The 21,379-nt window shown below is 42.4% G+C and overlaps 1 protein-coding gene across 1 annotated transcript in view; it reads right to left on the bottom strand.

Moving 5' to 3' along the window:
- CFAP61 (cilia and flagella associated protein 61) overlaps positions 1-21,379 on the bottom strand; it is a 167,317-nt gene that overhangs the window by 63,314 nt on the left and 82,624 nt on the right. The window contains exons 18-19 of the mRNA XM_081150149.1: positions 10,965-11,092; positions 112-210 (exon numbers count right to left, since the gene is read on the bottom strand). Of these exons, the coding sequence (XP_081006275.1) occupies positions 112-210; positions 10,965-11,092 (227 nt within the window). The remainder of the gene's footprint in view (positions 1-111; positions 211-10,964; positions 11,093-21,379) is intronic.

Raw genomic sequence — 21,379 nt, 5'->3', positions numbered from 1 at the left:
GAAAAGCCCGCCACTTTCTCTTTCCCATCTGAAATCTACTTAGCACAGAAATGACAGCATGCAAATTAGCACATTCAGGCCTCAGAATGAAAAAGCAAACAGAACTCTTACTCCGTTGCTAAAAACTTCCTTTGCTCGGTGCCCAGAAGTTTTTTCCCAGGGAGTCCGTGCGTTGAAATTAGCGTGAGGTTACTGAACTTCAGGTGAGAGCTAAGGAGAAAGAAAAAAAAAACAGAAAAGAGGTAAAGCACGATTCGGTGGGAGTTCATCACACAGTTTAACCCCCTTGAACAATGCGGGGGTTAGGATGCCAACTCCTCAAGAAGTAAAAAACCCATATATAACTCTGACTCCGCCAAAACTTAACTACTAACAGCCAACTACCGATACCATAAACAGTGGATTAACACACATTTTGTCTGTTATATGTATTATGTACTGTATTCTTACAATAAAGTAAGCTGTGAAAAGAAAATATTAAGAAGATCAAGGGAGAGAAATACCTTTACAGTGTTTATTGAAAAAAATCCACATGTAAGTGGATTTGCAACAGCTCACACCTGTCCTGTTCAAGTGTCGCTGTAATTCAACTTAACTTTATTTATGTGTCATCGAGTGGTTGAATTTTTCTTTGGACCCAGCAACTTTTTTTGCACAAATCTTCAAACAGAACCTACCACTGAAGTGAAAGAAGGGAGATGGCTCTTGAGGGCTCGTTATAGGAACTTCAAGAAGCTGCAGCATTGTAGTGATGGACGCCATTTAATTGTTAAAAACTTGCTTCTCGGAGTAATACAAAATAAAATCCAAAATTGGGAAGGAGGTAAATTTAGTATGAATTAGTGCAAGGCTTGGGTTGCAGACTAAGAAATGGCTTGGAGTGGTAACCACCACAGCTTGAACTCTGTGCCTACAATCACATGCTTTTCATGTCCCTCACCCAGTCCTCAAAGCAGCACAATGCGGTCAGTGGTATCACCATCCCTATTTCATTCTGCAGAACTGAGGCAAAGTGGTTTGTCCAAGACCATGCAGTGGAAAGTCTGCAGGCAGCGTGGGAACCAGGCCGTCTGCTCCAGCTTCTTCTCATCTAATCTCTGCCTAACCTCGGCCTCCTCTGCCCTATAGGTCCTAAATTGTTGAGAGGGATCCAAAGAGCTAATTCCCATTGGTCAGCATTAACCTTATTACTCTCATACACACACACACACACAGTTATATATATATAGTTATATACATGTATACAGGGTGGAGCAAAAGTAGATTTACAGTTGTGAGTCCTTGAAGCAGTTTATCCCTGTATGATTATTAATTGTTCTATTATTTACCATGTGAACAACTGTAAACCTACTTTTGCCACAACCATATCTCAAACCAGAATATCAAAGGAAATTCTAGAGCATTCTTTTCAAGAGCAACACCGCCTCATACTTGCATTAGGCTCTCCAGGGCCTGAGGCATGTTCATAGGATTATCACAGAGATTCATCTTCAAGACAATCTGTGCTCGGGAGGGGCGGGGGTCAGGATTTTATTGTCTGTATTTCATAAAGAAGAAAATCAAGGCGGATAATGCTGGGTAATACATTCGCGGTCACGAAGCTCCTAGGTAGCAGCACAAGAAATGGAAGCCACGGCCCAGCTCCCGGCTCCCAGTCCCGCCCGCTCCGCGCAGCCCTGCTGTCCCCTCGGCAGTCCTGTGGGTGCGCTTGGGTGGCATGCCCGGCGCAGGCGAGTGGCGCCTTCCGAAGAACTTCCGTGCTTAAGGCTCACCCCGTCAGCAGTGAAAACATTCCCGCTGCAAATGTGCCCTCCAGCTAGAGTCAGCAACATTTTCTGGGTGAGCCGATCTTTTTGTAGGCTTCAGGATGAAGAGAAGGGTATTTCTTTCCTAAGACCTCTTCTTAGTTCACAGCTCCCCTTAAACCAACCAAATGCAAAAAAACAAAACCCTTCACCAAATCCGAGGCAAACACCTGCCCTCCTTTCCCACGGAACTGGAAAATTTCCAAATGTGGGAATGCTATCAATTTCCTGACAATCTGTTAAGTACCACTAAACGCAGGAGGCTTCTGGTGGTGGCACGGACCAGCAATGTAATAAACTCCACTGCACCTGACATTTAAAAATAGCTAAATATTATGAAAGGTTTTGCTCTAAAGTCTCTAAGGATGTGTGTCATTTAAGAATAAATATTCTTATTTGATACAAAGAAAACCAAGCACATCTTATCCTCTAATAATAATAAAAATTTTGAATATGTTCAAATAACACAAAGGTCACAATTAACCCCAGCTACTCATGGCTGCCACTTTGCAAATGAATGCTGATGACAGGCCTTTGATTTATTGCCATTTCGTGGAACATGCAAGTAATAATGCATGTTTATACTCAAATGCAGTTAAAATTTATTTTGGCTCTGGTGCCTATGGGATGGAAATGTGGTTTATGTTGTACTAATAAAACAGGTTTATATACAGGCCCTTCTTAAAGCTCTATGTGAATAAAAGGCTGAGTAATTATCCAGCTACATCTTTTACTACAAAAACGAATCCCTCCGGCACTGAATAACTTGAAATGATCTAATCACATGGGTAAAAAGCTTGTAGATTGCCAAATTACCACACTGTAGTGTCCTGAATTATGCTATTATGCAATTAGAGATTTCTCCAAAAGATTTGAGGGGAGGGAGTACTTTCTGGATTCTTACCTCTAAAGGAACCAGCTTTCGCCCGACCAGACCAGCTCAGTTGGTTGAGTGTCATCCAAAAGGTTCCCGGTTTGGTTCCCGGTCAGGGTACATACCTGGGTTGCAGGTGCGATCCCTGGTCGGGGTGCGTACTGAAGGCAACCAATCGATGTTTCCCTCTCTCTCCCTTCCTCTCTCTAAGCATGTCCTAGGGTGAGGATTTAAAAAAAAAAAAAAAAGGAAACAGCTTTCCATTCCCTTTCTTTAGCCTTAGCCAAATTCGTTTTGTACGGTCACCACTTTAACCTTTCTTGCCCTCCCTACTATTCCCCTTCTACATTCTCAAATGAGGACATCTCCCACATCATAAAAAAGCAACAACAACAGAAACACAGAGACCAGCCACTAGGCAACCCCCTCCCTCTGTTTCCCTTCTCGCCACCTCCAGGGATTGCCTTCTACAACGTACTCTTCCATTCCCCTGATTCAGAAGACAGGTGTCTCCCCATTAACCCTGTCTCCTCTTCATGTTCCGCTCCCACCTCTCCCTATATCTCCACCAGCAAATTTTTCTTACAACTGTACTTAAGAAACCTGGAAGCAACCAGTCTAGTGCTGTTAAGGGGGAGCCGTTAAGTCAACAGAGGCTATGGCCCTGCTTCTCTAAGGTGGCTTCCATTCTCAAGGGCTCCTCACCTCCAAGGTGGCTCCTAGAGCTCCAGCCATCACACCCTACATCCGCACTATAGGCAGAAGGAAGAGGAAAGGGTAGGAAGGACTGCCCATTAAGGAGGTTTCCTTAAAATTTCGCATGACATTTCTGTTTGCATTGCCAAAACTCAGTGAATGGCCATATGTAGCAGCAAATGTGGTTTTTCAAAGAGAAACACTGGATTTTTCCAAGAACCACATTGCCCAGGGTTCTGTTACCAAGGACAAAGTGCAGAATGAATGCTGGAAGGCTACTAGAAGTCTCCACTCATGTTGACTCATGAAAAAAGAGTGGGTGGGGATGAAGGAAGATCCTGGTATCAGTCAGAGTCCAGCCAGAGACCACTCCACAAGAATTTGACAAAATGAAGGCATGTGTATGGTTCTGAGAACCAGTATGGGATGGGGAGTCACCCAGGGCCTAGCAACAGTGGGATGCCATTACTAATGGGGACCATAAATAGCAAGGGATGGAGGAAATGGTGGCAGTTGGGCCCGTTAAATACAAATTCATGAGCATGGTAGATAGGCCCTATGCACAGGGCCTAACCTAACCTCCCCTTCCTTCTTGCCATTCATTCAAGTTCCCTGCCTTTTCCATGCTTTTATATGAGATTATCACCAGCATTTCCATTTCCTCCAACTTCATATTTTTTATTTAATTTTTAATCTGAGTTAGAAACATTCAAATATTTAATTTCTTACATTATAACTATCTAAGAGTATTGGCCCAAAATCATGAAGTTTATAATGCAGAATTCTAATAGATTTTAGCTCTCTGAGGATGAAATATGGACATCAAATGTTTAAGACTTTTAATTTGATTACCTATGAATATTTTAAAAGTTCCTGCAAACAGAATAGCAGGTCCCAGGGCATGTCTTGGGCTTGGGAATGCATTAGACAAAATAGCAGGAGTAGCCCAACCATGGAGAAAGTGCAACTCTCAGATCTAATGGTGATGGCTTAATGTATATAAACAATATCCAACAGCATTGTGAGCCCTCTGCTCTGAAATCAAAGGTCACCATGTTGGGGGGAAGGAAAGTTCAAGTTAAGTGCTCAAACCAATGAAACATTAAACAAGTGCACCTGCATTTTCACAGCAGATAATTCCAGTGGGGATTTCACGTTGCTGTGGATACAAAGGGAGGAACAGCTCAGAGATACTTGTAAAGCAGGGAGGGATTAGAGTATCCAGGGAAATAAGTAAAAGGTATTGTGTTTCATTCCATGCTTTGGGAGGACAGCTACAAAATGAGGTCTAAACATCCCCATCCTTCAAATAAAGAGGGTCACATTGCCAATTTATTGTGAACATGATGAAAGAAACGTAAACTTTTCATGTCGCTTACCCTTAGAAACCTGTCAGCCTTCCAGGTGAATGCTTATTTTTTGTTTTTGCTGATTTTTTGACATAGCAAGGGCAACCAAAGCAAGAGATTCATCATTAATTGCTTTCATTTGAACAAATAAGTAATGTAGAGAAAGAATAATTATCCATATTAATCTAAATGTTCCAATTTAATTTACTAAAATCTCTGCTTTCTTAATTGTTCAAAACAATGACAAAAGTATTTGCCAAGTAACATTAAATCCTAGCTCAAGATAGATATTTAATCTAACTGTATGTTATACTAGTCAAAGAATAACTCAGATTTAATTGGAGCTTTATGATAACATATAATGTCACAAAATTAATGATAAACTGGGAATTAAAAGTTGGGGAGTTATGTGAATTTCCAATATTAGAAGAAAATATAAGGAAGAAGAAATAAAATATTTATTATAAGTATAATATATTAAGAGAATCTATCAGTTTGTCCCTGAAAATTTTTAAACTTTCTTCAGCAATATTTTTTTCTATTTAGATCACAAAGATTTTTTTGATAAGGTCCTTGGCTATTTCATTTTTGTTCTTAGTATAAATAGCGCAGCAGTTTCATCCATGGCCATGCAGCTGTTGGTAATAGCACACTCTGGCCTCCAAGTGGAGACCAAAGAGTGTGGGGTCAAGGATTCTGAGCACTTCTAGAAGGGGATGGAGTGTTCACGGGGCAAGGAAGAGGCAGAAAGCTCTCCCCCTGACCTTACTTCTCTGTTCGCTCGTGGGTCATCTTGCATGGCTCCTCTGCTCATGGGAACCCCAGCAGGAACCAGGAGGCGCCTGGAGAGAGGGGCCAAGGAGCAAGTCTTTTCTGCCTGCCTGAGTACGGGCTTGTGTTCTGGGACAAAGGATCTAGAATCAACACTGGACCCAACAGTAACTACAAGAATCTGCCTGCAGTGATCTCGGTGCTCTGTGGATACTCTAGGGACCAAACAGGTGAGAGGAGTGGTCCAGGATAAGGAACAGGAGGCGGGGGGGTGGGGGTGGGTATCTGGGGATTCAGGATCTCAGATGAAAGGCTTATGCATCTCTACATAAAAATAAAACATAAATCTTCACTGAAAGAAAATGAACATAAGTGTAATGTTTGAAATGCCCATTGAACAAATAAGAATAAAGCTTGGGAGTCCTGGTGAAACAGAACAAAATGAAACTGGGCTTTGCTTTATGATTTAGTGAAATGATTAATGATGTTATATATATATATACACACACACACATACACATGCCCACACATATATATGTAGTAAAGATATATATATTTATACCTTGAGCATGTGTTTATATACATTGAGCCATTATTCTGAACTGAGCAGGAATGGACTAACATCAACTACACCGAAATACTGGAATCAGATTAGGAAGCCCGATTGTGATCGGCCACCCTGGGGAGAGTTCCAGGTCATTATTTTCTAGTGGCAGAATGTCAGGTCCTTCTGCCTGGGGAGGCCGGGCCTCTGAGCCTGACATAAGTGTCCCCACCTTCCCACCCCCACCCCAGCCACAAGACAGCTTCTGTGTCAGCCCCTGACAGGTCCCATCGTGACGCCCCCATACAATATGGTGAGACTGGACCAGCCCTGTTGATCTCTGCCTGCTCCCCAGGTACCATGCCTAGCTGCCATGCTGCATTTGCCCTGGTACCAAAAAGGCCATCAGAGGGCACATGTCCATCAATTCATGTGGCAGAACAGTTATCATCAGTATGGAACAGTTATCATCACCAACCTGTTCACTGGGGGTTCAGTCTGAGATCAGCAAGGAAGCATTAACTACTTAATTAGTCACCTAATTAGTGACAGGCCACACCGAAGGTTTCAGATGTCCTCAGACAAACATAAAGATAAAAAGCCTAATTAAGCGCCCGGCTGGCTCCTGCCAGGCCCCACAGCTGCGCCGGATATTGTGTGGTCCTGTGCAGCCGGATAACAGGAGTTACGGTCATCCGGCCTCAGTTGTAGCTTTGCAAGCATGCCCTACTATTTCGGCTATTCTTTGTTACCAGGTGAGGAATGGACATCTAGGTGGAAAACTGGAGGCTTCATCCTTTGGTGAGAGTGCTTGGTGGGTCTGGGTGGTAGAACTGGAGGACACGGTGAGCTTGGGCTTCACGGCCCCCCAGCACTTTCCAGGAATCGAAGTGTCTGTTTCTCTGGTTACACAAAGGGTTGTCAAACCGTCACCCAGGGCTGCTTTCAGTCAAGTCATTCCAGGATTTATGGATGCATTTTTCTAGTGCCATTGCAGGCTCTTCAAGAGATTCTTTACATCAAAATTGAATTAGTAAGGACTCTAAAGTAATGGATTAAAAGGAGCTGCTCCATAATTAGGAATAGACAATATAATACACAGAGGCACAGACACGAGCGAGCTGAAACAGAATAAAATAGTAATGGCTTTAGCTCAGCCATTTCATGCCCAAGAGAAAGTGAAGGAGCTGCTTGGTATGACTCTGGGAATGAATCTCTCTCTTTGGGCCACTGTCCGTGGCAGGGCCTGAGGTTCTGCCTATTAAAGGGGCTCCTGGACGATGCGGATACCGCTGGTCCACAGACCATGCTGGGAGGGAAAAGGCCCAAAAAACACATCCAGAGGCTTGGTTCCTGCCCTTTTTGGTATAGCTTTCCCATATTTCTTTTAAAAATGATTTTGGAGTACTTTTGTGGAAAGCCTGACATATTCAAAGTATATTACATTTGGGGAGTTCCGCAGGGCTGGAGTTGGCACACAAAGTGACTGGTAAAAATGTGACTCTAAGCTTTGTGGAAGGAGGCCTCTTGCTTTCTGAAAACAGCTTTCGGGGGATAGAAGCTTACCCCTGGACCTGGCTGTTTGTCCAAGAAGAGGGAATTCCCTTTAAAACTGTGATTCAATTAGTGGAGTTCCTAGGGTGACAGCACCTTCGAGCTGGCAGGAACCATGGGGGTCCCCTGCTGTGACCCTCCCCCAGCACAGTGAGAGGACCAGGACCACCTGTCAGGGGCATGGTGCTGGTTGGCAGCCCAGGGGGACTAAAGGCCAAGGCCAAGCTCTTTCTGCTTTTTCCAGTGGTTGGGTTTTAAGGCGTCTTGTGACTAGAAGTACTGCAAAGGATAATATATATGAAACGCTTATGTTGCCCAAGCCAAGAACTTTCAGTCCCAAAGACCCAGGCAGCCAAAAGAATACAACCTATGGGCTACAGGAACCACACTTTGGACACAGTTCCGGTGCAGCACTTGACTGTCTTGGGCATGATGGGGAACACAGATAATTTATAGAAAAATGCCTTAAGAGCTGCCTTTCACCTCCAGTTCACTGCCTTCCACACCACTGGATGAAGAGGGGTTCTCCTCCACACCCCGACCTCCCCAGCTCCTCCCCTGGCCCGCACCTGCTGTCCTCCCCCTGCTCAGCTCTGGTTCCCACCAGGGGCCACCCCCTGGCAGGGCACACGATGGGGAAAGAAAGCCAGGAAGCGTCTGCAGCTGGAGCCTCCGCTGGCTGCAGGGTGGGGAGTGGGGGCCTGAAAGGCTCCCCGGGGAGTTGCTTGGGCATAGCACCCTCAGAAGACAAATGCACAAGACCCATATGTGGGAGGTGGGGGGTACATTATTCAAGACTCACCCCAATCTGAATTACCCTGCAGCCCAGTCTTCCATCAGCCTGCCAATGGCCTTGGGAGGGGTTGATGGAAGCAGCAGAAGGCTCTAAGGGCAGGGCTGCCACTCAGCCCAGTGTCTCTGCAGGAAAATGCCTGTCACACATACACTGCTACTGGAGGGCCCGAGAGGCCTTGCCCTAAGGACAAGCAAAAGATGCCAGGCGGCTTACAGGCCTGACAACCAAAGAAGAAGGGGTGTCTGTGCAGATATAACTGTGGATGGTGGCCCCTGAGGACCAGACAAAATATTGCACGAAAAAAAAAAAAAAATCAAAACATCACCCTCAATATTCCCTCCCCACATCCTAGTCATTAGTGGTGACTTTGGGTAAATCAGGTCAGCTCCCCAGTATCACCTTGGCACCTGCGGGAAGGAAGATGTGAGGAGGGCAAAGAATTTATGCAAGGACTGTGGTGTCCTTTGAAGAAGGGGCCGATTGCAGCTAGGTAATCTTTTTGCATGTGAACAGAATAAGAACAAAGAGTTGTGCCTCTTTTGTCACCAGATGACAGGATTACCAGATCTTCTGAAAAAAGAGATTGCTTGTACTGGGCCTCAGATGGGTTTTCCAGGAGCTGTGATGCCCCAACTGCGCTAGATAATACTGTGTAGGAGCCTAAGGAGGGTGATTTTTCTGAATCTTGCCTCCAAAATATGAATTTAATCTTCACCGGGGGTGGGGGGGAGAGGCAGTATTTGGTGAAAGCTGTGTTTCTTCAGTTTCATTCCAGCTCAAATCATTTATAAAATCTAGTTCAAATGGCAGTTACACTGGTAAAGTAAAATATGCAGCAGGTTACTATGGTGATTGCTAATTTAAAATAATTAGAGAAAATAATGAGAAAACTATTTCCTCTCTTAAAGGATTAGAGATCCGTAAACTGATACCAGTCTATTTTTAGTGTACGTAATCTTTGTAATGATGATAGAGAATTGTGAGTACTTTAAAATGCTTTTAAAAAGTCTGCCTGATTGAGGAATTTAATCAACCAACTACTGATTTAAAATTTATATATATCTTTATTAAATCTAAGTTGATTCCACAAAAAGAAAATTATATGTATATGTCTTAATGAACTCATTTAAATGAAACATAATGACTAGGTATATAGCTAAATTAAGATTTAAGACCTATTGGCTCTCTCTCTCCTGGGAGCATGCCCATGCTTTTCTTCCCTCTCAGGCGTCCTTTTTGTCCTAAGTTCTAAGGGTCCTCATGAGACTTCCAACCAGGGAAGCAATGGGCAGCAGCAGCTCATCCCGGGCTAACCCCTGAGCCTATCTCCAAAGCCCCCTTTTCTCTGACTATTTAGTGAGCCAAAAGTAGGCCCTCCCCTGGACTCTCTCCTGTTGCTTCCTTCTACCATAAGTCCTTTATTTCACTCTCCCCAGCTTTAATAAACTGATGAGAGAGAGAGAGACACTGGTTGCCTCAGGGAGCAAACCCACAACCAGGGCATGGCCCTTGACCAAGAATCAAACCCAATACCCTTCAGTGTGCAGCCCAATGCTCTAACCACTGAACAACACCAGCCAGGGCAAAAAAAAATGAGATTCTTTTAATTCAGCAATCTGTAGATCTGCAAAGTCAGGCTCTTTTAAAACATCTATGAAACTTTTTAAAAAATAAATGAGGAAACCGAGTCTGAGAGACATTAAGCAATACATCTAGGGTTCTGTGTCAGGGGTGGCAATATCAGGTACAGAACCCAAATTCTTGGAAAATAACCCAGGGCTCTTCCTAGGAAGGAGGTGCTGAGATTCAATGAGCGTATGGAGAGCTAGTCGGGGAAGCTGAGAATCCTCAGGAATCACCTATCAAGAAAATGGGCTCTGAGAAGAAACCTGTTCAGTGCTTTGAGGATAATAGAAAATAGCACTGAAGAGAAGTGCAGGTGTCAGTCTTCTGGGGGTTTTAATTCTGTTCCCTGAGACCTAAAATGCAGGGGTTGAGAAAAAGGTCCTGGCCTGTCTGCAATTTCTGCAAGCCTATTTGTGATGCATAAAGTCAAAACTGGTTCCCAAACCAGCCTGACCATATGGAGCACCTGTTAACATGCAGGTTTCCAGAGCCCTCCTCAGATGTTTCTGTTTCAGGGCATCTGGTGCGGGTCCAGAAAGCTACATCTGTAACAGATGCTCCATGTCATGATCTGGCCAATAAAGGGAACACTAGTACAGAATACAGGCTGGCAAACTTGTTCTGGGAAGTTGTCAGTGTGTACATATTTTAAACACTAAAAGTCACATAGTCTCTGTTGTAGCTACTCAAATCTGCTGCTGTATCAAGAAAACAGTTACAAATACCACATAAATAAATAAATGTGTCTGTGTCCCAATAAAATGTTATTTCCAAAAGCCGGCGGACAGTCAGATTTGACCTGGGGGCTACAGTTTGACAAACCCTGGTCTAGAATATTCCAAGGTGTGTGGGGTGACAAACAAACCCAGGTCTGTTCTTTCAAGGGACCCTCTCAGGTGAGGGAGAGAAGGCCCCCTTAAAAACAAATGAATAAAGTAAAACAACTCACCAAAAAACCAATGTCTCTAGGAAGGAGATTCCAACATTGGATGCGCCAACCACCACAATCCTGGCATTAACAGTTATTTTAGGTTCCAGCGTTAGTTTTCTGTTTGTATGGTACAAGGCATAACTCAGCTGGAAAAAAAAATACAGAAAGAGGGACTTGAGGAAAATGTAGCTGAATCTACACTCTCAAATTAGAAATTATGTGGAGCTAATTAACCACGACATTATCAGCAAATCAAACTGAATAGTGCCCATCACAGCCATGGTGAAATTTATGGGGAGGTATTTTTAAGATGTTAATGTAAGAATATGGAAATATACCTAATACCTAAGATGGTCCACATCAAAATTCTTGGTTTAGGTCATTTTTGTCATAATGTTGACAGATGTTTCAAGGAGACCTGAGGACATTTCTGATTAGAGACAATAAGGTAAATAATCCCACAATAAGACAAAAAGTTGCTTCCAGAGAATCTAGAGTTGCATGAAAGGTATCAAGTCTTTCCTGTTGTCCAAGGTTTCCCTGAAACTTGAGCTACAATTAGATTATAATAGTTGAGTACTTGAAGGCAAGTATTATCTTTTATTCAATTCTGCATCCTTCACTCTACTTAACACAGTACCTTAAGCACAGCAGGTGTTCAGTAATATTTGTAGAATGACATATAAATACTTATTAAATGGCAAAAACATGTTGGATGATAAAGCTTGTTCAGAGAGGATTCACAGAATCACAGAAAGTAACTAGTGTTCATTTTAGTGTCCATGTTTTTAAAAATTACCTGGATTGATGATTTGTTTGATGAACATTCCTGCAGAAGCTTGGGGCAGGGGAGCATTAAATGTACAAAGGAAAGTTTTCAAAGAGGTGGTGGGATATTCTTGAAAGAACATTAAACTGTGTCAGATACTTTGTTTCTATTTTTAAAAAAATCTTTATTGATTTCAGAGAAAGGAAGGGAGAGGGGGAGAGAGAGAGATAGAAACATCAAGGATGAGAGAGTCATTGATTGGCTGCCTCTGCACAACACCCACTGGGGATCATGCCTAAAAGCCCTGACCAGGAATTGAATGGCAATCTCCAGGATCATAGGTTGATGCTCAACTCCTGAGCCACGCTGGCTGGGTTCTATTTCTATTTTTAATTCATTAATTCAACACATTTTTATTTGATGCTTACTGTGTATCTAGACAATAACAAGAATTACAGCTGACTTCTCATCAGAAACAATGGAGATCAGAAGTCAGTGGAATGACATTCTTATCAATGTACCCTACTTGGTTAAATTCTCATTACTCTGGCATTAACTCATCGTCTAGGTCAGAGATCTTCAAATTATAGTAAAGCAAACCTAATTTCAATTTTCTTAAAACCCTGAAATACCAGGAGTAGGGAGACCAGTGGGCTAATGGTAAAGTCCTATGTAAAGCTGGGGTCTCAGCTTCTAGTGCAAAAGGTGGCATGGTATGGCCACATGCTTTACCATTTACCAGATAACACGTGAGCTCTAGAAGATAAGTTCCTTATCTCTAGCTCTAGCTAGCCTAGAAACACAGAGGTAGAAAAATGTCTTGAGCCAATTATCTAACAGAAATTTAAAATAAAGTTTGGAGATTTTAGATTCCATAATTAAAACTGCTGGCATCTCTTAGCATCTGTTCCACCCCCCCTTCCATCTTTAATGAAGCACACCACTGATTTTGGAAGAGACTGAGCCCACTCCCATCTTTAAGAGAGGACTCCGATTGACATAAACTAAATAAAATAATCCCACAACTCCTTGCTCAACAACTGACCCAGGACAGACATGTGATCTACCTTGACCTGATCATAGTGAAGCCCAGGACTTTTGTATGAAAGTTGGAGAAGAGAAGCCTTTTGCCTTCTAGATGGTACTGGGTATAGGTGTGAAGCCTTTTTCTTTTATATGCAACTGAAAACCTTGTAGACTGATATCCTTTCTAAATGACAATAATGAAGATACCACCTGGGTGAAAAGTGTCTGCTCTTCAAATAAATATCACTCTGATCTGCTCCATGAGAATTTCCCAGGACAGGTCAATGAGGAATTCTGCGAGAAAACTAGTTAATACTGGTACATGTTGGTACTACCATGTATGTGTTCTGATTTTCATGACAAGCAAGCTGGCAGCAAAGACAAGCTAGCCAGCTTGGGTCTCGTGGTTTAGGGAAAGGAGGACAGGAAGCATAGTTGTTAGTATGTTGGCATCCAATCTTGAGTCTAATTAACAGAATTAAAACACAAGCATCTTAACAGAGGTGAGAGCCCAAGATTCCTTCCATAGGAGCCATGTTCAGACATTCCCCTGTGCTGTCCAGAAGTCATGGGCAGTAATGAAATTCCCTGGTAAAGAATCATATCCCACTTAAGAAACAGCTCCTATATCAATGATACAAAGGTGACTGGGGAACAGAACAGAATGGCTTTTGTTTCCCACACAATAGCTTTAACACCGACAGCTGCCAGGCTCAGAAATCACCTTTCTAACCACTGAATACACAAAGTGGCCTTGGGGTGTCAAGAGTTAGCATCAGTACCATTGATGGTGGGTGTCTCAGGGGAGTGATCAGGCATCACAATGACTCAGTAAAGCCCAATTTTGTGCCCAGGCTTTAATTAAAAACATATTCATCATCAGGTATGATGAAGTGACCTGAAAAAAGCCACATTTTTCTTTTGTTAGGATAGATGGTTTTAAATACCTTGAAAAAAATCCTTCCCAGCCTGGAGATGTTTTTCAGTGGCACTGCAAATGAAGACTGCTCCTGCTGCTTTCTAAAGGGTTTGTTTTGCCTATATTAGAAAGCGGAAGTCATTTTTGAAGGAAAGCAGAATATTTCCTTCTTTTACATTCCTTCAAACTACAGGTTTTCATGGTTTCATGGTAAAGGAAAAAAAAAACAAACCATGCGTGGAAGACCCTCTGAGCTCTCCGGGGCCAGTTCAAGCCTCGTTTCTTGGTCTCAACATCTATGAAAAAATGTCCAGCACACTGGAGATCCTGCTTTGGGTTTTTGTTTTTAATTTCCTTAATAGTAAAGTAAAAATAGAAGCCTTATCTATTGACTCATATTTTATAGACAGAAGTTATATGTGCCTTGTAATAGTAAATTATTTCAAAGCTCACACAGAGGAGGCTATTTGACTACATACTGTACCAGGGACCAGTGGGGACTCAGGCTCTTACCTCCATGTCCATTCAGACATTTATGATTCTATTTTTCTAATGATGCTCATTAGCATTTTTCTACAAAGGAATGATTTTAAAGGTAGAGATTAAAATACACTCCAGCAAGAAGGAATAGGCCACGTTTCACAGTATGTAAGCCGACTTTTTAAGGCTAAAAGAAATGTTCCTGAAAATTGATGAGGAGCCTCATAACAAGTTCAAATGAGAACCTTAAGCCCCATCCCTTAGATAGGAGAAGGGGAATGGTAAGGTGGGGGTACCCCTTTTAGGGAATTCTAGAGCTGAACTTGAGGTGGGGGAGGGCGACAGGGAGTGACAGATTCTGGGGGAGGATAACAAATAGGTGAGGGGGAGGGGAGTTGAGATGAGGAAAGAGGGACTAGAAATGAGCGAGCACATGCTTAAGTTTTAAATTATTTACCTGTGATTTCCTACGAGCCGCTGAAACAAAAGGCTGTCTTGTGAATGAGGGACCCACTCGCAAAGGTCTTAGTCACCCTGGTTAATTTATTTGGTTTGTTTGCTGCCATCCACCTACTGTTTGCTTCCTAAGCTCGAGAATGGCATCTTTGTTTTCCAGGGCATTTGTTTTGTTTTGTTTTATTTGTTTGTTTTATCTGAATCATTCCTGCCACCATTTTGGACATTCAATAAATAATGAAAGAATAGATAAGTTAACTGTACATTTCATGAACAAGCCTTCTCAAAAGACATTGACATAACTTCTACTGATTTAAATTATTTTAGTTGGTTGTCTTCTAGTTGCTTAAATGATTAAGCAAATGGTTTGGATATACTTAGTGCTACTTAGGATTAAAATGTCTTTTCAGTAAAATTGATATTGATGTCCATGCTCAGTTGAGTTATGCCATAATTCATATGTTTATCACAAGACCTCCAATACATAGTTTTGAGTTTTATACATGTTTGTTAACTGTCCTGTGTGTACAAAAAAGTAATCAAAATATAATTTTATCTGATATACACATACCAGTGTTTCCACATCTGGTTTGGTTTCTCTTATGTACTTCGAATGAGTTAGAATTACTACAAAAACATTATCGAAATTCAATTTCAATAACAGATCCACAATCAGAAGTTACTAAAACTACAAAGGGGCCAGTGAACTAGAAAACAGTCAAAATAAATACAAACGATACTACATAATAAATGCAAAATTTATACTAAAATGGCCCATGAGAATATGTACGGTGAATTTTTTCTAATGACACCACTGTGTTTGGAGGTCATGTTCGACCTCCAGGATCACCCGGCTGGGCATCATTAGCCTGGCAGCAAGGTTTGGGCTTGTTTCCTTAATTCTGCATCTGGTTGAAATCCTGAGCCTCTTTTCCTTAAATATCAGTTTCCTCAGGTGTAAAATGGAAGTAAATTACACAAACCTCTGCCTTCCTCAGCAGGCAAACATGGGGACTATTCATTAAAAACGTCTACAAATACTTGGAGCTTTTCAGGCAAAGATGTTACACAAGGTAAAATTGCACATCCGCTCTGCCATCTGCAATATGAAAGGCAAATCTTCGAAAAACACATTTTAAAGGGGCAAAACAATGAGCTCAATTTTCAGCTCCACACCCATGTACATATATTTTTTCTTACAGAAAGCTTCCAAAGACTTCAAAGGGAGCTCTGTCCATGCAAAGAAAATGGAAGACAGAGAGATTCAAAGCCATTAGGGACAGAATTTCTGAAATTTTTAATAAGCCTATTTTTGCTTTATAAATGTAATTTTTTACTCACGCTTTTTCATTCTCTCTTTTCTTTTTGAGAAGCCCTCTGTTTCCCAGTTTGATCAGAACAAACGATGACATATGGACACTGCTATAAACACCAGTGTCAGTTTCAAAGTTCACAGGGCGACCTCTTTGGGGCAACGTATCGTGGTATTTACTGAATGAGTAAAGGGTAGGGAGATATAGATGCTTAAAAAAGAACCAATACGTTGAAAATCTCGCCCACAGATACAAAATGCAATTTTGCAAAGCCTTTCCGCTAAAATAATTAAAGAGGCTCAAAAGTATGGTATCCATCAGCTGTGTCCCAGCAGCGCACAAGACGCTGTTAGGGAGGTGCCGTGGTTCTGAGCCTCTTTTTATGAAGGATTCTCTCAACTTTCCTCTTTCTTGGGGCATCGGGAGCTGCTAACACTTTTTGTAGCTCCAGCACCTTAGAAAAATGCACACTGTTCCACCTGCTGTATCTGCTGGGAGCACGGATGACTCAGGGCACTCTCTGTCTTGCTTTTTAACATGGGAAACAGCAAACTCAAAATTGTGCAAATGGGGCAGAACAGGCTGTGGTTACTACAGGATCTGCTCGCTGGAGCGCTCCCGCCACAGCACCAGGCACACCCTGGGCGCTCGTTAAATATTTGGAAAGTAAATGAGGCACTAATTTTGCCTCTGTAAAATTATGAAGAATTGTTATTTCCTTAAAGGCCTACATAATGCCTTTAATTCCTTTACATGCTTCACATTATCCCAGGCAAACAGCGGGAGCTCAACAGATTCTTGTGGTTTCCTCCCACATAGATTGAATCCTAACTGAAGAGAGAGGGCTCCTTTAGCAAGCAGAGTTGGCCTTGGCTGCATACAAGAGAAAATCCAGCTTAAACAGAAAACAGTAGCCTAAACACGACAGAAGATAATTTCTCTCTTCTGCAAAAGAAATCTGGAAACACACAGTCCAGGACTATTGAGGCAGTGCCATAAACTTATTAGAGGCCCAGACTTCTACCTGCCTTACTCCCCCCATCTTAGGGCAAAGCTTCCATCCTCAAGGATGGCCCAGGATGGCTGCTGGAGATCCAGATGTTATATTCTCATTACTGGCAGCAGGAGAGAGAAGTGAGTCAAGAATAAAAGGGCTTGCCCGGCCGGGTGTGGCTCAGCGGTTGAGCGTCGACCTAGGATCCAGGTGACCGGGGTTCGATTCCCGGTCAGGGCACATGCCCGGGTTGTGGGCTTGATCAATGACTCTCTCATCATTGATGTTTCTGTCTCTGTCTCTCCCTCTCCTTTCCTCTCCCTGAAATCAATAAAGATGTATTTAAAAAAGAAAAAGAAAAAAAAGAGTAAAAGGGCTTTCTTTCCTCCCCGCTGAACCAGAGCTCCTGTTCCAATGCTACTTCATCTCAGGGGCCCAAACTGAGTCATACGGTCATGCGGGGTGCAAGGGCACTGGGAAATGTATGCTCTTAGTTGGGTGCATTGCTGCCTTGTACAAAAGTAAAGTTTCATGACTAAGGTTAAAGGGAGGAATGGATTTGGGGGCAACTAGGGATCTTTGCTATGGTTCCTTTAAACCTCGATGATTCAATGAGTAAATTTCCTTAATGTGCATTTAAAAAAAATTTCTATCATCTCCATCTGTCCCAATCCCTACTATATCCAGTCATCACCTGACTATTATCACTATTTTGCAAGTGTTTCAAAAAGTTGAAATCATTGTCACCCTATGACAGTCATTTGCAACCATTCTTATACATTTATATTAGAAGAAGAAAGTGCTTTGGTAGTTGACTTTACTGGATTTTACCAATTCTAGGATGCTCTTTCTTTCCATGTTAGCGTCCCTGAAATCAGCCCCACAGTCCATGTCATCTTAACTGCTGCAGTCAGCCAGGCAGTGACATATAGTTGTCCTTTCCTGCTCATGGCGATTTGGTCATGGCTGTTAATTGTCATCACTTTGGAGACTGATGTACATTATGTGACAACACGTGTTGAGTTTAACTGCTGCTGACAATGTCTTCAAAAAGATTACACCATGATTTGGCATTGAAATGAACACTTATTGTGTTCCCACAAAAGCCCGGAAACTGAGCAGCGGGGTGCAAATTTGATATTACTCTAGCAAATATTAGTCATTGGAGGAATGGTTGTAATTCTGTATTTTCTTGCAATGCAACAATCGAGTGCTTTACAGGAGCAAATAAAGGGTGACAGATACCCATAAGTAGGTGAAACCAGTGTTACGTTTTCCTACTGAGACACAGGCAAAAGTTTTCTCCCCCCATCACACAGCAAACAATGAGATAGAAGGGAATGCAAATTGCCTCTCCTCTTTGAATAGATGAAAGAAATCTGAAAGCAGTAAGACATGTGACTGATTCATTCATATTCTGTTCAGGACTCTCATTAAGACATTGTGTCATAGTTTAATTGGCCACATTTTTTCCCTTAATGGTACATAAAATAAAGGTACATCTTATAATTGATAGCATCTTAGATTTGATAAAGGTAATTAATTCACTTCCTTTTAATTAAATAACAGCCCAAACAAGTAGCTCACATATTCATTAAAAATATGGTCGCTTTGATGCAATACACGAACATTGGCAAGGGAGCCCGGCCAGTATTGCTCAGTGGATGAGCGTCAGCCTGGGAACCAAGAAGTCATGGGTTCGATTCCCCATCAGGGCACATGCCCAGGTTGCGGGCTCGATCCCCAGTAGGGGGTGTGCAGGAGGCAGTTGATCGATGATGTTTCTCTCTCATCGATGTTTCTCTCTCTATTCCTCTCCCTCTGTCTCTAAAAATGAATTAACAACAACAACAAACAACATTGGCAAGGGGGATCCACTGTTGGCTTTTCAGAGACCTAAAGACTTATTAATCCCTAATACAGGGCATGCTAGCACATGTACTAAGGTACCCTCAACTGGCTCCACATCCTTCCTACCTAGGCAGTGAAAAGTGTTTAGAACTGTGCTCTGAGCCTTTGCATCACACTAACCGAATCCTGTCTGTTATGTGGCAGCTACTGGGCACTCCAGGTATCATCTTCAGTACAGTGTTGGCCATAAACTGGGGAAATGACTTCTCTGGGGTGAGCACATAGCAAAAGGCAGGAATGAAGCAAAGCCATGGCAGGGGAATGGTTTGCAGAATCAATTACCTGATTTGCATTGTTCTAAAAGCACAAATTACTACATCATCATATATGTATCTCTTGGAAAAAACACACAACTCACTGACTTAACATCTAGCTGTCTAATCATTCTCAACTTTTATATCCCCATGAAAGACCCACCGTAATGGAACAAAATGAAGATGTGGCCTCAAAGGTTCTGAAAAACACTTATATTCTTCCTGTTAAATAACGTCCTTCTGAAACAAGGGGATTTCCCTAAAGGTCTCTGAGGACAAAAATGGTCCTCCATATGTTAAATATAAAATGCATGTCTGTCTATGTTTATAATATAGAATTTTTATGTCTTAACAATTAGGTAATAAATCAGAGAAATATATGAAATGACTGGTGATAGGCTTCTCTTGAGAATTTTGTTAAATAAAAAAAGTTGTATTGTTGGTTGTTTTGTTTGCTAAAAAGAAAATTAAGAGGAAGGTTTGTGAGAATCTGAAGTATCATCTGTCTGAACGTTGTTCGCTTGAAGAAAGAGGACTTCGGTCTGTACTTCTCTTTCTACCCATGTCTAAAGGGTAGGACATGTGGCTTATCAGAGATGCATGAACAGTTCGTATTTAGCCACAGGCTTCAAAATATTTCACACTAAATATGCTGAAAGTAGGCTGGAATCTGCCCTCTTCCTATAGAAGCAACTTGCAAATATAGAGCAAAGAGTTACTATGTCATAGAGACATTTCCCCAGCTAGAGAAGCAACTCTGGGGGAAAAAAAAAATCTGTGTGAAACTCATACTCTAGCAACTTGTTGGTGAGGAAGGCAGTTGGATATCCACAGTGATTCCCAGGGCATTAGGGTAACCCATCAGCCTCCTGGTGCCTGAAATTCTACCAGTAAAACTTTAACATAGAGCTTAATTCAACAATTTCAATTAAACAAATACAGATCGAACATCTACCACACGCCAGACACTGGCCTCAGTGTTGAGGTAACAATGAGGTCTGGTTTCTGTCTTTAAGGAATTCTCATTAGGTCGAGAGACAGACCTAATAAATAAATCAGATGTAGTACATGTGATCTGGGCAGTGTATCAGGAAGCTATTGCCTCGTAACAAGCCAACCCAAAATTTAGTGGATGGAAAGAACAAGTAAGTATTCATCTATCTAATGATTTTGGGGTCAGCAGTTTAGTCTGTGCTGAGCTTGCAGCTCTTCTGGACTCAGCTGGGAAGCCATGGAATCACAGAGGTTTGGCTGGTGTGGGACAGCAGTGAAGTCAGGAATAACTTCCTGGAGAAAGTGACCCCTGAGCTGGAATTAGAAGGATCAGTAAGGAATTTCCAGGTGGACAAGGGAGAGAACAACTTTCTGGACGGGAGGGAAAAGCCAGTGCAAGGTCTGGAAGGGTGTGACATATGCCACGGAAGCACAGATCTGTCTCTATAAAATTCATCTTCAGATGATGTCCTAAGAAGGCAGAAGGGTCCTGCATGGGCAATATGGGAAGCAGACACAGACGGGGGCTCGCGGGGAGGAGGAAGGGTCAGGAGAGAAGGCTGAGAGAGACAGCCAAGGCCCACTTGTAGATGCTGCCACCCCCACCTCTCAGCACCGAGGAAGGCGAGAAATTTGTTCCCCAGGGAGTGAGCTGTTTGCTCCGCTCGGCTGCCAGGCTGGCTATTTGCTCGGCTGCTCCAGGCCTCTGGGTGGTCAGCTAGCGGAATGGCTGCGGTGAGAACGGAACTCGTTTCCCCGAGAACTTCTGTCCTAGTGAATGCTGTCCCGCAGACAGCTGATCAGTCTTGCTGTCTCCCCACCATGTCTCTGTTTTCGCTCCTGGGGATCTGCCACACACACTTGCGTGTCTGTAAGCAAGCTAACATGCCTGACTCTACTTTCAGTTTCTAAGGTGTGCCTTCAGGCACATGTTTAGTTTTTCAGTCAGGTTCATTATTTCTGTTGATGTCCAATTGTATCTCTGAATTATTCCAAAGAAATTAAGCTCATCTCTTTCATCTCAATGCAAACAATGGTTTGTATTCCCTTTCGCATGACTTTAAAATTCTGCACACCAAAAGGTTCCCCGGGCTTTTGTAAGAGCAACGCACAGCGATTGTTTTGAGAGGATAATAACCCTTTCTGAAAATTCCTATAGAGGACCCTGAGACTAAACACAAAGTTCAAAGGCATCTGGGCAGAATCAATGGGATAGCTCTTGGTTCAGGGAAGGACTTGCAGGGAAGGGTATAACAAATCCAGCTTCTTTTTAAATTAAAATGAAAAGGGAGCTTGGTAGAGAGCAAAGCAGAAACCT

Source organism: Miniopterus schreibersii (assembly GCF_964146895.1).
Source record: "Miniopterus schreibersii genome assembly, chromosome: 10".
NCBI classification, from domain to species: domain Eukaryota; kingdom Metazoa; phylum Chordata; class Mammalia; order Chiroptera; family Miniopteridae; genus Miniopterus; species Miniopterus schreibersii.
The sequence above is the reverse complement of the archived record's forward strand: the minus strand, read 5'-3'. Positions and strand labels throughout refer to the sequence as shown.